Source organism: Endocarpon pusillum (assembly GCF_000464535.1).
Source record: "Endocarpon pusillum Z07020 unplaced genomic scaffold scaffold1550, whole genome shotgun sequence".
NCBI lineage: Eukaryota > Fungi > Ascomycota > Eurotiomycetes > Verrucariales > Verrucariaceae > Endocarpon > Endocarpon pusillum.
Genome location: NW_006916031.1, coordinates 16,451 through 34,489, shown reverse-complemented (window position 1 = coordinate 34,489; position 18,039 = coordinate 16,451). Strand labels below are relative to the sequence as shown.

Sequence of the window (18,039 nt, the reverse complement as noted above, 5' to 3'; positions counted from 1 at the left end):
TTTCTGCGTCTCGTCGGTCAGGGAGTTGTGGGCTTTGTGATTGACGGAGGAGGGGGTGGGGTCGCAGAGGGTGGTCAGGAGGCGGGTGAGGTGGGTTGCGGAGGACCTGGTTAGTTTTGTCGCCGTGGCTGTGGTGGAATTGGAGGAGCGGATCCAGGGCGGGAGCTTGGAGTAGACTCAGAGTTGGGATGGCGTGGCGAGAGAGGTTGGGTCGGCGGCGAAGAGGCAGTGGAGCAGGCCATACAGAGCTGGGAGGAGGAGGTGGTACCGTCCTCCTAGACGGATACGGTAGCGGCCCAGTACCACGCCGAGGAGGCGGCAGAGGCGTTCGAAGATGATGGGTGCGGCGGTGTTGGGGAGGATGGGGCCTTGAGAAGAGGTGATGATGGCGATGTGGGCGAGGAGGCTGTCGATCGTCCATTGGTTGACGGCGGGGTGGTGTTTGTCTAGGATGAGCTTGAGGCAGTCTGCTGTTAGACAGAAGGTCTCCAGGGAGGTGGTTGTCGGGAGTAGAGTTGATAGATCGACTGCCAGTGCTGTTGTGTAAGGAGAGATGGGGCCTCCTTTGTGAAGCATTGATCCTACAAGCAGGAGGTTTGTTCGGCTGGAAGACTCCTTGCGGAGACTCTCACACAAACCAAGGATGTCCTCGCTACATTTTGAAGCAGCCTCTTCGATGGCGTTGCGACACGACCGTTGCAGGTCACCATAGCTCGTTTCTGCATTGCTTGTGCCTTGTGGTGAGATGTGGGATTTGGCAGTGTCTCTTTCTAATACAGTAACATCAACAGTTTTTTTCTTCGAGGCCGCCCCCATCTCACGTTGCCATTCTGCGATTTGCTTCCTTTGTGCCTTACTCATAGCTTCTCTCGGCAATGCTTGGATGATCGCCATCTTCCTGAAATTGCCACCACAATCACCCGTGAAACCAATAGTTTTGATGCATTTCTTTACGAATCCTGGAGTGCTGACAAGTGCTTCATCCAATAGAATCCCCTCAAGAAGGACTGCAAATCCTGATTGTGGACTCTGATCTCCTCTGACGTCGCCGGCCACATGCAGAGCCAAACCCTTCAGAAGAGAGATTGTTGTTTCAGTGTCAAGACACAACACTCGAGACCTCTGTATGAGAATGCAAAGAAAGGCTGTCAGTAGCAGGTCGTGCTTGCATTCCAAACTTGTGATACGACCATCCCATAAAAGCGGTGTATTTTCGTTCGTGATTGCGACATGCTCAAGCCTTTCCACATGATAAGTCAGCGAGCGAATCTCTAGAACCAGCTGTGCGCTGACGTGGGACCGATGCAGGGCAACGGCCTCAATGAAACAATGGAACCTCTCGACTTCATTGAAGTGTGAAATTGACGTAAGGTAAGTGACCGACTTCTCGTCTGCATTCTGTAGTGCAGTTTTGACGATCGATTGTTCCTTGTCCATGACAACATCCAGGAAATTCAGAAAAGGTAATTCTGTCCCAACAAAGGGAAGACTGTGCCGAAGAAGCCTCCAGAGGAAGCCGATCATTCTGCCAAAACCCTTGAGACTTTGCACTGCATCTCGAAGCTCGAGGCAAAGCACCTTCAAAGTGTCCGTTGCAGCTTCGAACTCCTCTTTATGCGTGGTAAGAAGAATGTCAAGGACAAAGACCAAACCGTAATGCTTGCCGGCGTAAGTCTTATCTCGAAACGGCTGGACAGTAGCCTCTAGGTGTGCTTCGATAAAGGTTGGTGTAACATATCTCTTTGCGACTTTGGAGAACTCCGCCATCACGTCTTCATCCTCCCACAAGCTGTATGGTTTTACCGATTGACCGTTCTTTTGATTTACGTCCCGAGCAGTTTCAGCTTCTGCAAGACGGTCCATCCAGATGTTCACGAATGTTCCAAGATCCCGTGCCGAGGCAAATCCTTCCATCAACAGACTTACGATTCTGACGAACGTATGAGAGTCCAGGGCTGATTCGCTAGGATAATACCTATAGCTAGAATGGAAATTCAATGCATCGATGAGTGAATCGAGTAACATTTTGGCACTGGTCATTCCTGAGTTGGGCAAAAAGACATTAACGTCAAGTTGCATAATTTTTTCCACAACAGCCCAGTCAGCAGACTCATGTTCTTGAAGGCGTGCGAATTGCTGTGCGAAGGCGCCGAGAAGTGACAATGATAGCGACACTTTCCATTGAATAGCTGTGCTGAGTAGCCCTTTTAGACAGACTAGAGATTTCGGCGTGGAGTGAAAATCAGTATGGGAACATGGTTCCGGACCAGCTTCCTCTGTCGTCTGCACTACCTTTACATTGTCGACCAATGAACGCCCACCTGCATATGACAGACAGACGAGTAAAGCCTCAAGCCAAGGTTGCTCGTGCTGTGCCTTTCTGACTGTACTTTTCGGGCATGACCTGACGGCAAGTTCGAGGAGGATTGGAGCAGTGGAAGGAAGACTGATTGGATGACATTTGGCAGCATCTGACTGCGCCTCTAGTATGGTAGACGGGAACAGAAGGTTCTGCAGTTGACCAATCACTGGCTGGATGTGTTCCGGTGATATTGGGTCCTCATTAGCCTTCCAATTGACTGTTAACTCATCAAAAAAGACCTTTCGGGTTGGCTCAACGGTATGTTGGACAATGTGACCTTCCAACCAAGTCTCTATATCCTTGTGGTGATCTCTAACCTCCATGTTCCTCAGAGATTTGAGCAAAGACAAGCCCGGTAGGAGACATCGCGCTGTGAAAATTTGGTTGCATTCCTCGTTCGTATGCCCCAGATCTGGACCACGTCGAAGGTCCCATAAGCGCAGTGCAGCCAAGAAGTGATGAAGCAGATGGCTGTCAAAAGAAGGTGTCGCGGTGCTGAGGACGTCATGCACCAGGAGAAGGATATACTCAAGGATGATGCCCGCCCTTTCCGGTGAAAGACTGAGAGCTATTCGCATGTGCTGCTGTGCTACAGCATCTTCTCCCTCGGTAGCTGAGGCATTGTCCAAACAGATTTTCAGTGCTCGCAATACGGAAAGAACTATCTGTAAAGTGGAGTCTTCGCCCACCGACTCTTCTAGACCTGGCGGGCGCTTTCGTTTCCTGGTCCCGGCTTGCGGTAATGCGTAATCATCATCATCTGACTTGCGAGAAGTAGGCGACTGTACTCGTGGAGAGGCAGTTGTGGGGGTAGATGGCTTTGGCGAATCGACTAGATGCTCTAAGACATCCTGTACCTGTTGGACTGCGTCCTGATCCCGTAGTGTTTTCGCGATTTTTTTCACGGGAACCTTCTGCACAAGATAAAAGAACAACAGCCATTTGCGAGGGTTGTTATTGGCAGATGAGTCTGGTTTTGATTCCAGAGACTTAGTGCTTGCACCCGGTTTAGTCTTTTTGAACAACCATCTCAATGCCCACTCTTCCCTAGCTGCAAACAAAATCGAATTCCTCGCCGCACAGTCCACCGGTTCCGAAAACAATTCACCTTTTATGTTCTCAAAATTGACCCCTAAGATTCTGGCCGCTTCATCGAGCAATTCGCTTGGAGGAGCAGTACTTCTTTCGAGGCTCAGCAAGGCACGGTGCGCTGACTGTTCGGTTGACGAAGACATAACAGACAGGGCACCTTACAATAGCAGGCGACGCGCATCTCCTTATACACTAAAGAATTAGATAGTTGGGCGGTGGAATAAAATCAGCTTGATATTGCAAAAGGCGGTATTTATAAATCATAAAATGAGCATCACTTTTGCAACATGATCTTCGCCTGATTGTCCGGTGCCAAGATTCTCCAAGCTACTGGGTACTTAGTAAGTGAGGGAAGCTTTGACGAACGTCGGGGGAGCTGGCAGAAAGTTGCACTATTGTAATTCCTGCTCAATTGACCCCAAAAAAGGTATGTTCGAATATACGAGGGAGTTGCTGAATGCTGAAATATATTTCGCAGGCCCCAAATGGCCGAGAAGAACGTCTCCGGCCCGCCAGTGCCCACCGCGCGGTCACCAAAACCTGTCAGCGAAGCTCTCCTCAACGAAAAGGTACGTGAAGCGTCACTACCCAGCAGGCATACAAACCAGCGCCACGCCGTCTCCTCCCTCTTGCCGAGCTTCAACGAGCTTCAGAAGAGCCATTCTGCCCTTTTCACAATCCTCACCCGCTCCGATCGCATTCTTGGGCATCGGAACGAGACTGCGAAGCATTGAAGACATTGTTGGTCCTCGACCAGCTCCATAATGCACTCTATGATGTTCATGACTGTTGTCAACCCCCCGACACGCTCACTCAGCACTCTGACTGGTCAATCACATTGAACAGAAAGCTGGGCTTCGTTTTATCAAGTGCTGACAATCCAACTCAATGTAGTGGGACCGCGCAATCTCCTCTCTCCTCGTACGATCTGGCCTTGGTTTCGGCTTTGGCGTCATATTCTCAGTCCTCCTGTTCAAGCGAAGAGCATGGCCGGTAGTGTTCGGAACAGGTTTCGGCGCAGGAAGAGCATGGGAAGAAGCGGACGGTATGAAGAACCACCTCGGGACATACCAAGTAAAATGCTGACAGACCGAACTAGCCAATTTCAAGCGAGGCGATAGACCGATGCCTTCAGAAGGATTAAGGAAAACACGGCCATAGACGGGAGATATTGTTGATTTTGCAAATTGATGCGCCCATCAAGTGTATTATAATGGCATAGCGGTCTCGCGCATGACCGATGCCAATTGCATCCAGCTACGCGATCTATCTACCTGCTTTCACATCATCAATTTCCCTTTTCACATTCTGCAATTCCGCTTCCCTCCTCCTCAGATGCGCCTCCAATCCCTCAACTTGCTCCTGCACCAACGCCAGATCCTCCCTCAACCTCTTCATCTCCTCTCCACTCTTGCCCGACTTCTCCGAATTCAACTCCACATACACTCTCTGTTTATACTCCAACATCTGCTGTGCCTCCCTCTTGACCAGTGTCCAATTCGTGCCCCCAGACACATTCCTCTGCCCACCGCCCTCCTGCCTTTGCTTCCTCTTCCTCTCCGCCGCCGCAACCGCAGCATCATGCTGTTGTTCCAGCTCCCTCAACTCCCTCAGCAACCTCACCCTCTCCAAGTCCTCATCCTCAACAACATCCGAGAAGTCAGTGCCCTTGGGCTGATACCCACTGCCTGCTCCACTGCCACCGCCAATCCGGGATAGGTAAGCATCTCCAAACTTAGCTTTTCTCCCTGTCGTCGTATCATCATACTTGTTCGCCCTATCCTCATTCCTCACACTGTCAACCTGATAATCAATGCCGCGATTCTCAAAACTAGCCCTCAAACTCGGTGGCACGGTCCTCGGAATCCGGAACCCTTCATGTCGATTATTGAGGATATGTAAGAACGCCAAACAGGCATCCTTGCCCACCGTCTGATGCGCCGACGGATTGATAAGATTCCACGCGGACCTGACATCCGTATCCGGAACGTCCAAACTCGCATAGAGAGAATGTAGACTTTCGAAACTGATCTCGCCCCTCCGGTCCTTATTCGCCGAGTAAATCTCCTCGTATTTCCTCTTATCCGCCGGCTTCATGTACCACTCAAACCCGTCCCTCAAGCCCCGGTCTTCCTCTGCATCGTCATCTACAACCCTCTCAAACCCGGTGCCCCCACCCCTCCCCTCCTGCTTCAACGCGCGACTCGCCGCGACCAGATGGCCCTTGCTCTCCGGCACCAACCACCCCGGCAGCTCGGCGGGCACTTCGTGCAGCTCCCCGTTCACCAGGTCAAAGATCAGCCGCATCGCGACGCAGAACTCCTCAAAGTCCAGCTCGCCATCGCCGTCGACGTCGGAGAGGTCCCAGACCTGCTCGAGCTGGTCGTCGCGCAGGTGCGAGTTCCGGAGCACGGTCGCGGCTTGCGTGTTGGTGAGCCGGTGGTGCGGGGTTGTGGAGGCTGGGTTGGAGGGCGAGACCAGCGACGCGAAGATCTCCCAGTAGCGGGTGATTTCCCAGGATTCGATGCGTTTGCTGCTCATGGTTTGAGGGATTGGGGGATTACGTGCGGGTTGGGTCTGGGAGGGCGGATGATGACGGAGAATGTGGTTTGGATGCTGTTTGGGAGGGAAGAGAAGGGAGGATGCCCTCGGATTGCGCGAGGTAGGGCAATGCTGGTGTTTGGAAAAGTGCTGCTACATACTACTAGCATTAGAGAGCCTGTGAGCGGACACCCTGATGCTTGGCAGTCCGTGGGCGATGTGGAGCCTTGGCGCGTGCGGAGCTTTCCAAGTCAGACTTTGTGCCTCAGCTTTCTAGTTATGAGAATATCACAAATTGACACATTGAGCTAATACTGCTTTACACACTACCAGTATTATACTTGGATGTAGTATCTCACTCGACGTTGTACTGCCTACGTTGTACTAGCGTCTGTTCCTCTGTCAAGCAACACCTCACAAGCTTAAAGAATCATTTTGACGTGCTCTGGGCGATCAGAGCGGGCAGTCCCACGGCATTGTCATGGTAGTAGTAACAACAAAGGGTATCGGTATGAAGGCCGTTAATAACAATTTTACTAGGGGAGAGGGATATCTTCGACCGAATATTGTTGCACGATAGATGTCAAGCAGTCACTAACGCGGATGGGATGCATACACAACAGTAGAAGAGGGCTTAATACACAGATTCCTACGCATGAACAGAGCAGGATGGCTAAATTGGAGCAGCCCTGAGCTCTTTATAGAGGCCAGATTCTGGGGCATCCTCCAAGCTCAGAGAGCCTAGTTTCGTGTCCTTCAGGCTGTTAGGTTCCAATTTCCGACCCCTATCACTCGCGTACACTTGTCTTTCGATCTGTCTTAGTCAAGGTTGCCGCTAACGCTATATACTCTGTAATTTTTGAAGTCACTGATGAAGTGGATGAGTGGAATTCTATCTACCTTGCGGCGCTAGGGATTGGCTGTACGCCATACGGCCAATTCCTACAGTTACTGGTAACTAGTAAATCTGAACGATATCACATTGCTTATTACAATCAATATAATCTTATTATTATTAAGGAATTTTAATAATTATATAATATATTTTAAGGTCTTTAACTTAGGATAAGTGAATTTTTGGTCAGAAAAGAAGACAAACCTGATTCTCAGTCAAGATACAAACTACTATGGTCATCTACACTCAGCTACACTCACTCACGTCAATTGTTTTCGCAGGGTAGTTGGAAGCGAAGGTATAGACGGCCAGGGGGCGCAGGCTCCGCTCCCCTGAGACCTACAGGAACCCCTAACACTGAAGAATCTGCTTTCAGCTATCATCAATGAGATACAACTAGTTACAAGTGGAGGCAAAGAGATAATAAGAGGAGGGATCAGTATAAGAGAGGTAAAAACCTTAATCTTAAAAAAATAATATAAAAAACTTTAAGCAGCTTATAATATGTTACTAAACATACTACTGCTCCTTATTTATAGCTCCTTCTGCTATGGTTATCCTTCTCTTTAGATCTGGGTGAGTCTATTATTAAAGGTGGCACTGCAGCAATATTTGTTTACTTAAATTAATCTTTCACATAATGCCTAAGACTCCTTTTCTTTCTCAGATTGTGAGTAAGCCGAGCGTGTAAGACTCTATCGAATACTTTAGAGACGTCTAGTAATACTTATTATTTAGGCTATTTATATTAACTAAGAAATATTAATCTAATATACTGTAAAAACATATAATGTCCCTTAAACTACCTTCTGCAATTATATAAAAGGCTGTACCCTAAAGGCTAAAGAGCATAATACTTAATACATTTTGACCCTGACTAAAGAAGAGACGCTTATACAATATATTCTCGACCTGGATTCGTGAGGATTCCTACCCCGGATTAACAACGTATAAGATATGGCTGACCTCCTTTGCAAGACGTATTACGTAAAGCCTGTTAGTAAGCAGTGGCTATACAACTTTGTATAACGCTACCCTAAGCTTAAGACACGTTTTTCATGTATATATAATTTTTAGAGAGCCCTTTATAAAGATCTTAATTAGATAAAGGTATAATTTTAACTAATTCTTAATATATATATAAAGTATAATATTTAAGATTATAATTTTTATAACTTTAATAAAATAAATTTTATAATAAAAGTTATTTATAATAATATAATAATTATTTATATTATGCCTGACTTACTGCTTACCTAAAGCGCGTCCTCTTTATAAGTAAATCGCCTGCCCTCCTCTAATAAGCAATCTACCCAAATCTAGCAGCCCTTCACTCCTCTCCACTCCTCTCCCGCTCTCTTTAATGACAGAACGCAAAGGGCCAGCCTTCTCAGCACGATCAAAAAACTCGAATCTTTGCCCTTCCTTTTCTCTCTGCCACCTGATAATCCATTACTCTCTCTCTTAACCTCTTTCCTCCTAGCTGTTCACGCGTACCTTTGTACAGCCCTACATAATCCATCCCTAGTCGAGACTAGACTAGAGAAAATTAAAGCCCTCATCTTAGGCATCAACCAGAAAGTTACCCCTAGCCCTGTGAGCTACGCATAAGCAACCTGTACTGGTCTTACAGGCGTTACTGTCTCTTGTGTGCCTACCTAATCAGAATCTTCTTATACTAATAACTAAATCCTAGTCAAGGTCTCTCTAAAAGATGCTTACTTACTTAAACCCTTTTCCTTTAAATAGATTATAGAAAGGCTATAAATAAAAGGAAACAACTCTACTAATGCCCCTAATATAATTATAATTAAAAAGCTACTAAGTAATAACCTTGTACTTTAGACTAAAGATGCCTTAGCTAAGACACGCTTATAATTAAACCTTAATTAGATTAATAGGATCTGCTTATCAGCTAAGGTTTATGTCTAATTCTTTACTATACTTATCTATAATATTAGTACTACTAGAAAAGAAGGACATAATCTTAACCTCTTAGCTAAGAATATTAAGGCTAAGAATAAGAAGCTTTATTCTGGCCTTCTAATTAAAAGAGCTTCCTAGCTTAAGAGGCTTAATTAATTTAAGGCTTTCTTCTTTCTAATTATTAAGGTTATATGCCCTTTATAAGTAAATTACATGATTTCTGAAGAGGTTATTTTGTAATATAAGATTAAGACTATAGAGCTATTTGATAAGAAAAGCCACATTATCTAATACTATAACTGCTAAAGATATAACAGTTATATTAGCATCTTATATAAGAATAAGATAAAATATAGATACTATAGATTAGGCTATAGAACGCTAGACTGTATTCCTTTGTCTAACTTCTAGGCTATTTATAAGCGCTATACTATATGCTCTAAAGAGAACTATAAAGCGTGGTTATTCGCCTGCCTAGCCTAGATTAAAGACGTAGAACGTGCTACTATAATACAGAGCTAGAAATCGCTCTTTTACTCTTCTCCTTCCTTCTCCTCTCCCTTTCCTCCTCCCTTTATCTTCCTATTTATTCCTAGCTTTTAAACATCTAACTATAGCTGCTTTTTTAATTCAGGATTACATATAGAATAGACCCTTATAAAAGGAGGCAAAAAGAGAAAGATAGCCTACTTTATAAGCCGCCTAGCTAAAATAGCCATAATTAATATCAACTTTAAGGCGATTTACTCTTTTATCTCCCTAATTAAGACCCCTTGACTCCCTCTAGCCAACTATAGACCTTAGGCATTATACCTTTTAGCAAATTACAAGTTATTAGCATAATATTTGCCTGCGAATTATAAGCGTTCCCTAAGGTAAATATAAAGGACACCTTGATATTAAAGTTACTTACTCTTAACCCTCTTAATAATATGTACTTTTCAAGTTCTTTAATATAATATTAATAAATCCAGATAAAAAGTCCTTGCCTCTTTCTTTTAGGACCTAAGAATTAATATATATAACATAATAGTAATCTAGGAACTATAGTACAACTCTATTAATAGCGTTATCTATAACCTAGCTAATAGCAGGTTTCACTTAGTTAACTTAAGAGCTAAGGAATTAAGAGTATGCTGCTATATAAATAAGAGGATCTTAATAGATTTCTAAATAGAACTCTTTTATTTAGACATCTAGTTATAATTATTTTGCAAATTGCAGGCGACTTATATATAATTAATATCTATAACTATTACAACCCTCCTTTTATCTACTATAGTAATACTAAGAACTATAGCACGCTTAATACACTCCCTTAGGCCCTTAGTATGCTAGGAGAGCACATCCTTCTAGACGACTTTAATCTATATTATCTGTTCTAGTGTAGTCCTTCTTATCTATATCAACATCTCCTCTTTAACACGCTACTAAGTTACACACATAATATAAGCGTCTTGCTTACGCTCCCTCTTAGAACTATTATTAAAGATGTTTACTCAGGACGATCTATCTAAAGAACTACTATTAACCTTATCTTTCTTATAGACTCCTTACTAAATTAACTAACAGGCTATAGAATCACATCTGAATTAGAATAAAGGTCAGATTATCTCTTAGTCTTAACAGAATAGGAATAATAAACCGCCCTTAAATTATATTCTGTTCGCAGGCAAAGAGTATAAAAGAAGATAGACTAGAAAAAGTTTTTAGACTTGCTTAACAAAACATTAGCCTTTCTTTATTCTTTTTCTTTCTATAATAGAGAGAAGATTAATAAGTATACTAATACGCTAACAAACTTAATAAAATAAGTGATTAATAAGTCTACTCTATAGCTACGCCCTAACTTATTCTTAAAATTATATTAGACTGCAGAGTACTTAAAAGCTATTAAGCTCTCCTGAAGACTATATTATTACTATAATGCCACCTATATAAAATAAGCTTAAGAGGCGTTTACTAAAGCCTGTAATAAGAAGGGCAACGTGATAGCTAAAGCTAAATGTATAGAGTTCAGATAACGCATGTGTAAGGCAGGCAAATCACAGGAAAAGCTATAGTAGATCGCCAAGTAAGCGAGACAACAATCTTAAGGGATCTTTACATAAGCCTTATTCCTTACTCTCTATAGGAATAAAGCAACCGCCTTAGAACCTAAGGCGAAAGCTAAATTACTCTGCGACTACCACTTCCCCCTTTCTTCCTAGATGGATTTTTCTAATATCTAAAGCTTTACTTACTTAGAACCTATTAATATTTTGCTTAAACTAACATAATTAGAAATTATATAAGCCGTCCTAAAATCTAAAAAAAATAATATCTTAAGGCCTAATAGTATCTTTAATCAGGTTATCTATATAATTGCTAATAAGTAACTAGAGCTACTTACTCACTTATTTAGTATATATTATTATCTAGGAGTCTACTTCTTAGCCTTTAAATGTGCTACTATAGTTATTATTTGTAAACCTAGGAAACCTGACTACTCTAACCTGAAAGCTTATCGCCTTATTGCTCTCTTTAATATACTAGGTAAGGCGTTAGAAGCAGTAATAACAGAACGCATTTAATTCGCAGCTAAAAAGCATTCTCTTCTCTTAGATACTTAAATAAGAGTAAGGCGAATAAGATCTACTGAAACAGCCCTCTAACTAATTACTAACAAAATCTATACTATATAGGGGGCTAAATGCTATAAGGTAGCTTTATTACTTAGCCTTAACATCTCTAGTGCCTTTGACCACGTTTCTTATAAAAGGCTTATTTATAACTTTTGAAAGAGATAGATTCCCTTAAGAATTACTAACTAGGTTAAGGACTTCCTTTAAGATAAGGAAACCAAGGTCCGCCTTAGCTAATTCATGCTAGAAAGTAGCAAAATATTTGTAGGCATCCTGCAGGGCTCTTATATCTCTCTAATTCTTTACCTATTCTATAATGTTGACCTTCTTAATATGTATAAGAATGTAACGCTTTATATAAGTGCCACAGACTTTATTAATAACATTAATATCCTTACGTATAGTCTAAGCACAAAGCAGAACTATAGAAACCTTAAATATATACACCTTGTATATAAGTTATAAGTAACCTGCTACAGGTCCTCCTTTAATCTGTCTAAATATAATCTGATCTACTTCTCTTATACGCCTAAAAGGTTTAATATGTTAGCTAAACTATTATTATCCTTTCGGGACCTAACCTAGCATTATAATAGAAACCTTACCTCTATATAATTAAAGTACAGGCGGTTTACTACCTAAGCGCCCTAAAAATACTGTCTGGCTTTATCTAAGGCTCTTCTATCTCCTTAGGGCTCTAGGTATACGCGTTAGCTACTTGACTAGCACTACTCTATAGCTGTAGCACCTAGTACGCCTTAGAGGATATAATAAGGCATAGAAAGGGCATTAAAAATAAATTATAAGTTATCTAAAAACGCTGCCTTTAGGCTATTACAGGAGCCTATAAAGCTACTATTATATAGGCGCTTAAGATTAAAACGTTTACTCCCCTAATACATCTCTATATAAAGAGGTCTGTAGCTAACTTAACTTGCTATATACTAATAACAGATCTTTATAGCATGATTAAAACTATAGTAAGCTATATCTATTAATAAGGTTAAGGTAGTAAAAGCAGATAGGCTAAGCCCTTTATTACCTTTTTTTATTTATTAAAAGAATAGATAGAAAGCTATACAGATAATTTATTCTGCCTTAAAGTAAGAAATCCGGGCACTAACTCTTTATAACGTGTTCCTCTTAATGTCAAAATTGCTTCCTTAAAAGAAATAGCAACCTAGTTATATATATGCGACTTATATATGCTGTTTATACATATGTACTATAATAGTAATAATCAGAATAATAGGATCTTAGCTATAGTTATAGATGTAATTATATACCTTTCTTACGCCTTAAGTATTATTAGTAATGTATAAGTATTCTATAAAGAACTTACTAGTATTTTCCTTGCGCTTAAGCTCCTTTTAATCCGCTTTAATTCTCTTTTATTTAATTATATAGTAACTGTTTACTTTAATAGTTAGGTAACTTTATAATTTCTTCTAAAGAGTGACTTAACCTACTCTTAATTATTCTTTAAAGATATTTATTTAGCTATTAAGGAGCTTAGGCAAAAGGAAATCTTAATTAAACTATAATAGTTACCTAGACATAAAGGGATTAGAGGCAACGAAATAACAGACGACTATACTAATAAAGCAGCAAGGGCTATAGGCCTCTTCTAAGAGTCTATAACTTACTTCCTCTTTATAATCAAAAGGATTACAAAAAGAAGAGTCTAGGAGCGCTAGGACTAGTCTTAAGAAAATAAAGTACAAACCTGCGGAATCACTAAGCTTTCTCTCTACGTTTCTTTTGCGAATCGCAGGCTTCACGCTAGCTGATCAAAAGCACATAGTGCTCTACTAACCTAGCTTAAGACTAGAGTAATCAGATTTAATGCCTTCCTCTTTAAACGCTGAGTACCTTCTATGCCTAGCCCTTACTGCAGGTGCGGGTTAGGGACTATAATAGTGCAGCACATCCTCCTTTTCTGCCCTACATAGTCTCAGCTCCAGAGACACGTCTTAAGTGACCACCTATTCTCTAACATCCGGAAGCTCCTTAATAGCTATAAAGGAGCGACCCAGGCTATTCGCTTCATCCTCTAGACTAATCTGCTAGCCTAATTCTCCCTAGTCGCATACGACTCGCAAGCGACACGCTCTTAAGTTATCTAACTTTACTATTCTCCTTTATTAACTCTGTTCTGTAGCTATATAAAGCCCCTAAAGCTTACTTTGAGTATACTGTCTCCTTAATTATTATTTATTTTATAGCCCTTTATATAGCTAGGCTTATATAGATTTATATAGTAAATCTGAATTAGGTTAAAGAGGAAAAAAAAAAAAAAAAAAAAAATAATAATTATAATTCTGACTTAGTAAGAGTAAAGCTAACTAGCTTTATAATTTTAGAATTAATAAGAACGTATTTAGATCTATTATTATAATTACAAAAGACTATAAGAGATTAATTAACAAATCTATATTTAAGGATTTAATACTTTAAGAAAGTCTTTATTCTTATAATATTAAAGAAAGAAATATTATAGACTAAAGTCTATAACTTTACTCTTATAAAGATACTAAAACAAAGCGCTAAAAATAATATAGCTCTAAATAATAGCAAAAGAACATAATTAATACCTAAAGAGATTAATACTATTATCGCCTGAACTAATATAATTAGAGATTATATAAGCTATTCTAAAATCTAAAAAAGATAATGCCCTAGGGCCTAATAGTATCTCTAATCAGGTTATTTATATAATTGCTAATAAGTAACCGGAGCTACTTACTTGCTTGTTTAGCATATACTACTATTTAGAAGTCTATCCCTTAGCCTTTAAACATGCTATCATAGTTATTATTTGCAAATCTAAGAAACCTAATTACTCTAACTTGAAAGCTTATCACCTTATTACCCTCCTTAATATACTAGGTAAGGCATTAGAAGTAGTAATAATAGAACGCATCTGATTTGCGGCTAAAAAGCACTCTCTTTTCCTAGACACTTAAATAAAAGTAAAGCAAATAAGATCTACTAAAATAGCCTTCTAACTGATTACTAACAAAATTCATACTATATAAGGGGCTAAACGCTACAGGGTGGCTTTATTACTTAGCCTTAACGTCTCTAGTGCCTTTGATCACGTTTCTTACAAAAGGCTTATTTATAACCTTTAAAAGAGACGGATTCTCTTAAGGATTACTAACTAGGTTAAGGACTTCCTTTAAGATAGAGAAACTAAGGTCCGCCTTAGCTAATTTATGCTAAAAAGTAACAGAATATTTATAGGCATCCTGTAAGGCTCTTATATCTCTCTAATCCTCTACTTATTCTATAATGCTGACCTCCTTAACATGTGTAAAAACATGATATTCTGTACAAGCGCCACAGGCTTTATTAATAATATTAATATCCTTACATATAAATAGTAAAGAGTATAAAATTATAATACTATAAAAAGCAATTTATAAGCTAAGTAAGATAGACATTTGTAAAGTGTGTAATCTAATTAAGATAAGAAACTAAATAAATGCTTAAGTCTCCTAATATAAGACTAACCTTCTTGACCTTACTAATATACTTAGTTCATTAACGTGGTTTATAAACAGCCTGCCTATACAAGCAACCCGCTTACTTTTCTTTTATTTTGTAATCTTCTAACTATTATACATAATTATAATATAAGAAAATTAATTATTTTCTATATTATTATCTTTCTTAGATGTCTCTTTGTTAAAAGTATATTTATTTTAAAGAATCTATATAATTTAATTAAGTAAAAAAAGACTATATAATAATAATTAAGTAAAAGATCAAAAAAAAAGTATTATATAAACTAAATTATTAGACTTAATATATTATAAAAATAATAATAAGATTAATTAAAATATATAAATTTGTTAAAAGCTAAAAAAATATCTAAAGAATATAAATATATAAAAAATAATTAATTTTTTTATATTATAATAATATAATATAAATATAAAGTTGTGATTAATTAATTAATTAATTAAATCTTACACTTATTAAGTTATAAAGCTTATAAGAGAAACTATATAAATATAATAAGAAAACTCTTTATAAGAAGAAAAACTTATTCCTTTATATTAGCTTACTTTTTGTTTATCTAATATACTAAGTAATTGTTATCTATTATAAGAGGTTACAACTAGGTTCTTACTATTATAGAGAGAAAAGTGAGATTTGTGCGGATTAGAGTTGATGCCTAATCCCTTGTGGAATTAGGGGAGAAGATTAAGGCTTTATAGCCATCTTGCGGCCGCTTTTGCCCCTTTTAAGGTTGCGAGCATTTGTAAGTAGTCCTGAGTGCCTGCATTAATAAATAGTGATTCGCGTTTGATTGCGTGATTAGGGCAGAAGTATAATATATACTTTGCTGTTTGTCTACACTAACCGCATTAGTATTATGTTATGTATCCTAGGACTCTTTTATTTGCTAGAAATATATTTAGTCTAATCTTTTCTGTGTGAATCTAGGTTATTAACAAGTACGTGGATTTACTTATATTATTATATAGCTGCTTAGCTTTATAGCTAGTTATAAGGAGTATAAAGGGTTTTATGTAGTTGTAAGAAATAAAGTTAAGGTATATAGTCTAGTGTTTCTCTTATCCCTCTTTTGTGACCTTGTAAATTTCCTGTTTAAAGCGGGGCTATCTATGGCTTAGTATATCTTGTTATAATACTTTATGTCTTTATGTTTCTTAAGAGACTACTTGTTTTATTTATTTTATATAAGTTTCCTTAAGAGATTTTCTTAAGTAAGGCTTGCTAGTTTAAAGGCCTATTACTCTAAATTATATCTTATTACATATTTTTATAATTACTTATAAAATATTAGAGGTTATTACTCTTTTAATTATATTAGTAATAAGTTTTTTTATAACTAAGCCTAATAAGAGAATATTTACTTCTTTCTTAAGGACTTATAAGTAAATAATTTTATATATTCTTAAAACTATTCTTAAGCTTTTTACTTATAATATATTTATATAGTATTTAATTCCCTTACTAGCAATTATAGTTTTTTATAAGTTATACTAAGTTATAATATTATATATAATAACTAGTTTAATTATTAAGGTATATCTATTATAGAAGTTTGTAACTCTTTGTCTTCTGCTATTTTTAAGAGTTTTATAATAAAGAAAAGAAATAAGATAAGAGAGATTAAGGATCCTTGCAAAATATCTGTTTTAATTATAAAGTATTATAACTCCTCTTTATAAACCTTAATAATTGTTAATTTATCTATTAGAAAGCTCTAGATTTATTTTATATATATAGTTAATATCTTATAGTTATAAAGGCTTATAATAAGGCGCTTATATATAATATAGTTAAATGCTTTTAAGATATTTATATATAATATTATAGCTATTTATAGGCTGCCTAGTATCTTCTATATTATATAGACCTGTTTTATTAAGAGTTAAAGCGCTATCTATATAAATTAGCCTTTTCTTACACCTATTTAAGTTTCTAGCAAGAAACTATAGGTTTTAGTTAGTTATAAAAGTTTATATATAATTATAAGCTCTAGCAGTTTGCCTATTATATTTAGAAGAGTAATTAATTAATATGCCTTTAGGTCTATATAGTTCTTCTTATTTAGTTTATATAAAGTAAGCATAACTATATTTTTTTACTCTAAGGGATAATATTCTAGTTATAACGAAGCGTTATAGACTAGTACTAAGCGAGAGACAAGCTATTTATTTGCTAGTTTTAGGATATAATTTAGGATGTTATCTAGTCTTAATGCTTTCTCTTTAGGGATTTCTGAGATTATGTTAGTAATTTCCTATTTACTAATATTTATATTTAGCTGTAACAAGATAAGATATTATATAGATTCTAGGTCTATTAGGTCTGCTTATTAAAGAGAGAGGAAGAACTTTTCTTATAGAGTATCTAGCTTTTCTATAAGTATTTTAGCTACATAAATATGAGCGCTTTTAGTTATAGTTAGTAAGGGTAGTTAGAGGGACTTATTTAATTCTCTTGTCTTTTTTCTAGCTTATTTTGCAAGTCTTTATACTTCTTTACTATTCTTTGTTACTTCTTTAATCTTTTTATAGAAGCTTATTATTTTTGCTTTTTAGATAATACTTACCTTGTGTCTTCTTGTCTCCTTATGTACCTCTTTAGCCTCTGTTATATAAGTTTGTAAGAGTTCGTAGTATTTGGCTTGTATGTCTTTAATAGCTTTATTATACTCTTATAACTAGTATTTATTTAATCTGCTTAACGCCTTACTTTATAGAATGCTATACTTAATAATGTTTATAACTGCTTATATAATATTATAAACCTGTGTATTAATCTGTTTCTTAGTTAGCAATTCTTTCTTATTTATAATAGATTATTCTAAAGATTCTAGCAAGATTTTGTTATTTACTTCTTTCTAATTTCTCTTAAGTTTAGTTATAAATTATTATGTTTAAAGACAAAAGATTATTTTAATTAGGATTTATAAAAGATATTAATAGTAATTTATATATAAAAGAAACCCTCTAGGGAATAAAATCTGTAAGTTATCTAAATATCTAATGTTTATGTTAGATACTAGGTAGACGTGCCTTTATGAAAGGTTCCGAGCTCTTTCATCTTAATTCTAC

The 18,039-nt window shown here is 38.0% G+C and overlaps 3 protein-coding genes across 3 annotated transcripts; 1 reads left to right on the top strand and 2 right to left on the bottom strand.

The window, feature by feature from the left end:
- Positions 1–177: 177 nt before the first annotated feature.
- On the bottom strand, positions 178–3,597 carry EPUS_07824 (uncharacterized protein; the record flags this gene model as incomplete). Its single annotated transcript, XM_007802187.1, has 1 exon — positions 178–3,597. One exon carries the CDS (start codon positions 3,595–3,597, stop codon positions 178–180), a length of 3,420 nt encoding a protein of 1,139 aa, XP_007800378.1.
- A 342-nt stretch (positions 3,598–3,939) lies between these two features.
- On the top strand, positions 3,940–4,188 carry EPUS_07823 (uncharacterized protein; the record flags this gene model as incomplete). The annotated part of the gene is made up of 1 exon (XM_007802186.1): positions 3,940–4,188. One exon carries the CDS (start codon positions 3,940–3,942, stop codon positions 4,186–4,188), a length of 249 nt encoding a protein of 82 aa, XP_007800377.1.
- Positions 4,189–4,720: 532 nt separating this feature from the next.
- EPUS_07822 (Actin cytoskeleton-regulatory complex protein END3) lies at positions 4,721–5,995 on the bottom strand (the record flags this gene model as incomplete). The annotated part of the gene is made up of 1 exon (XM_007802185.1): positions 4,721–5,995. One exon carries the CDS (start codon positions 5,993–5,995, stop codon positions 4,721–4,723), a length of 1,275 nt encoding a protein of 424 aa, XP_007800376.1.
- Positions 5,996–18,039: the final 12,044 nt, after the last annotated feature.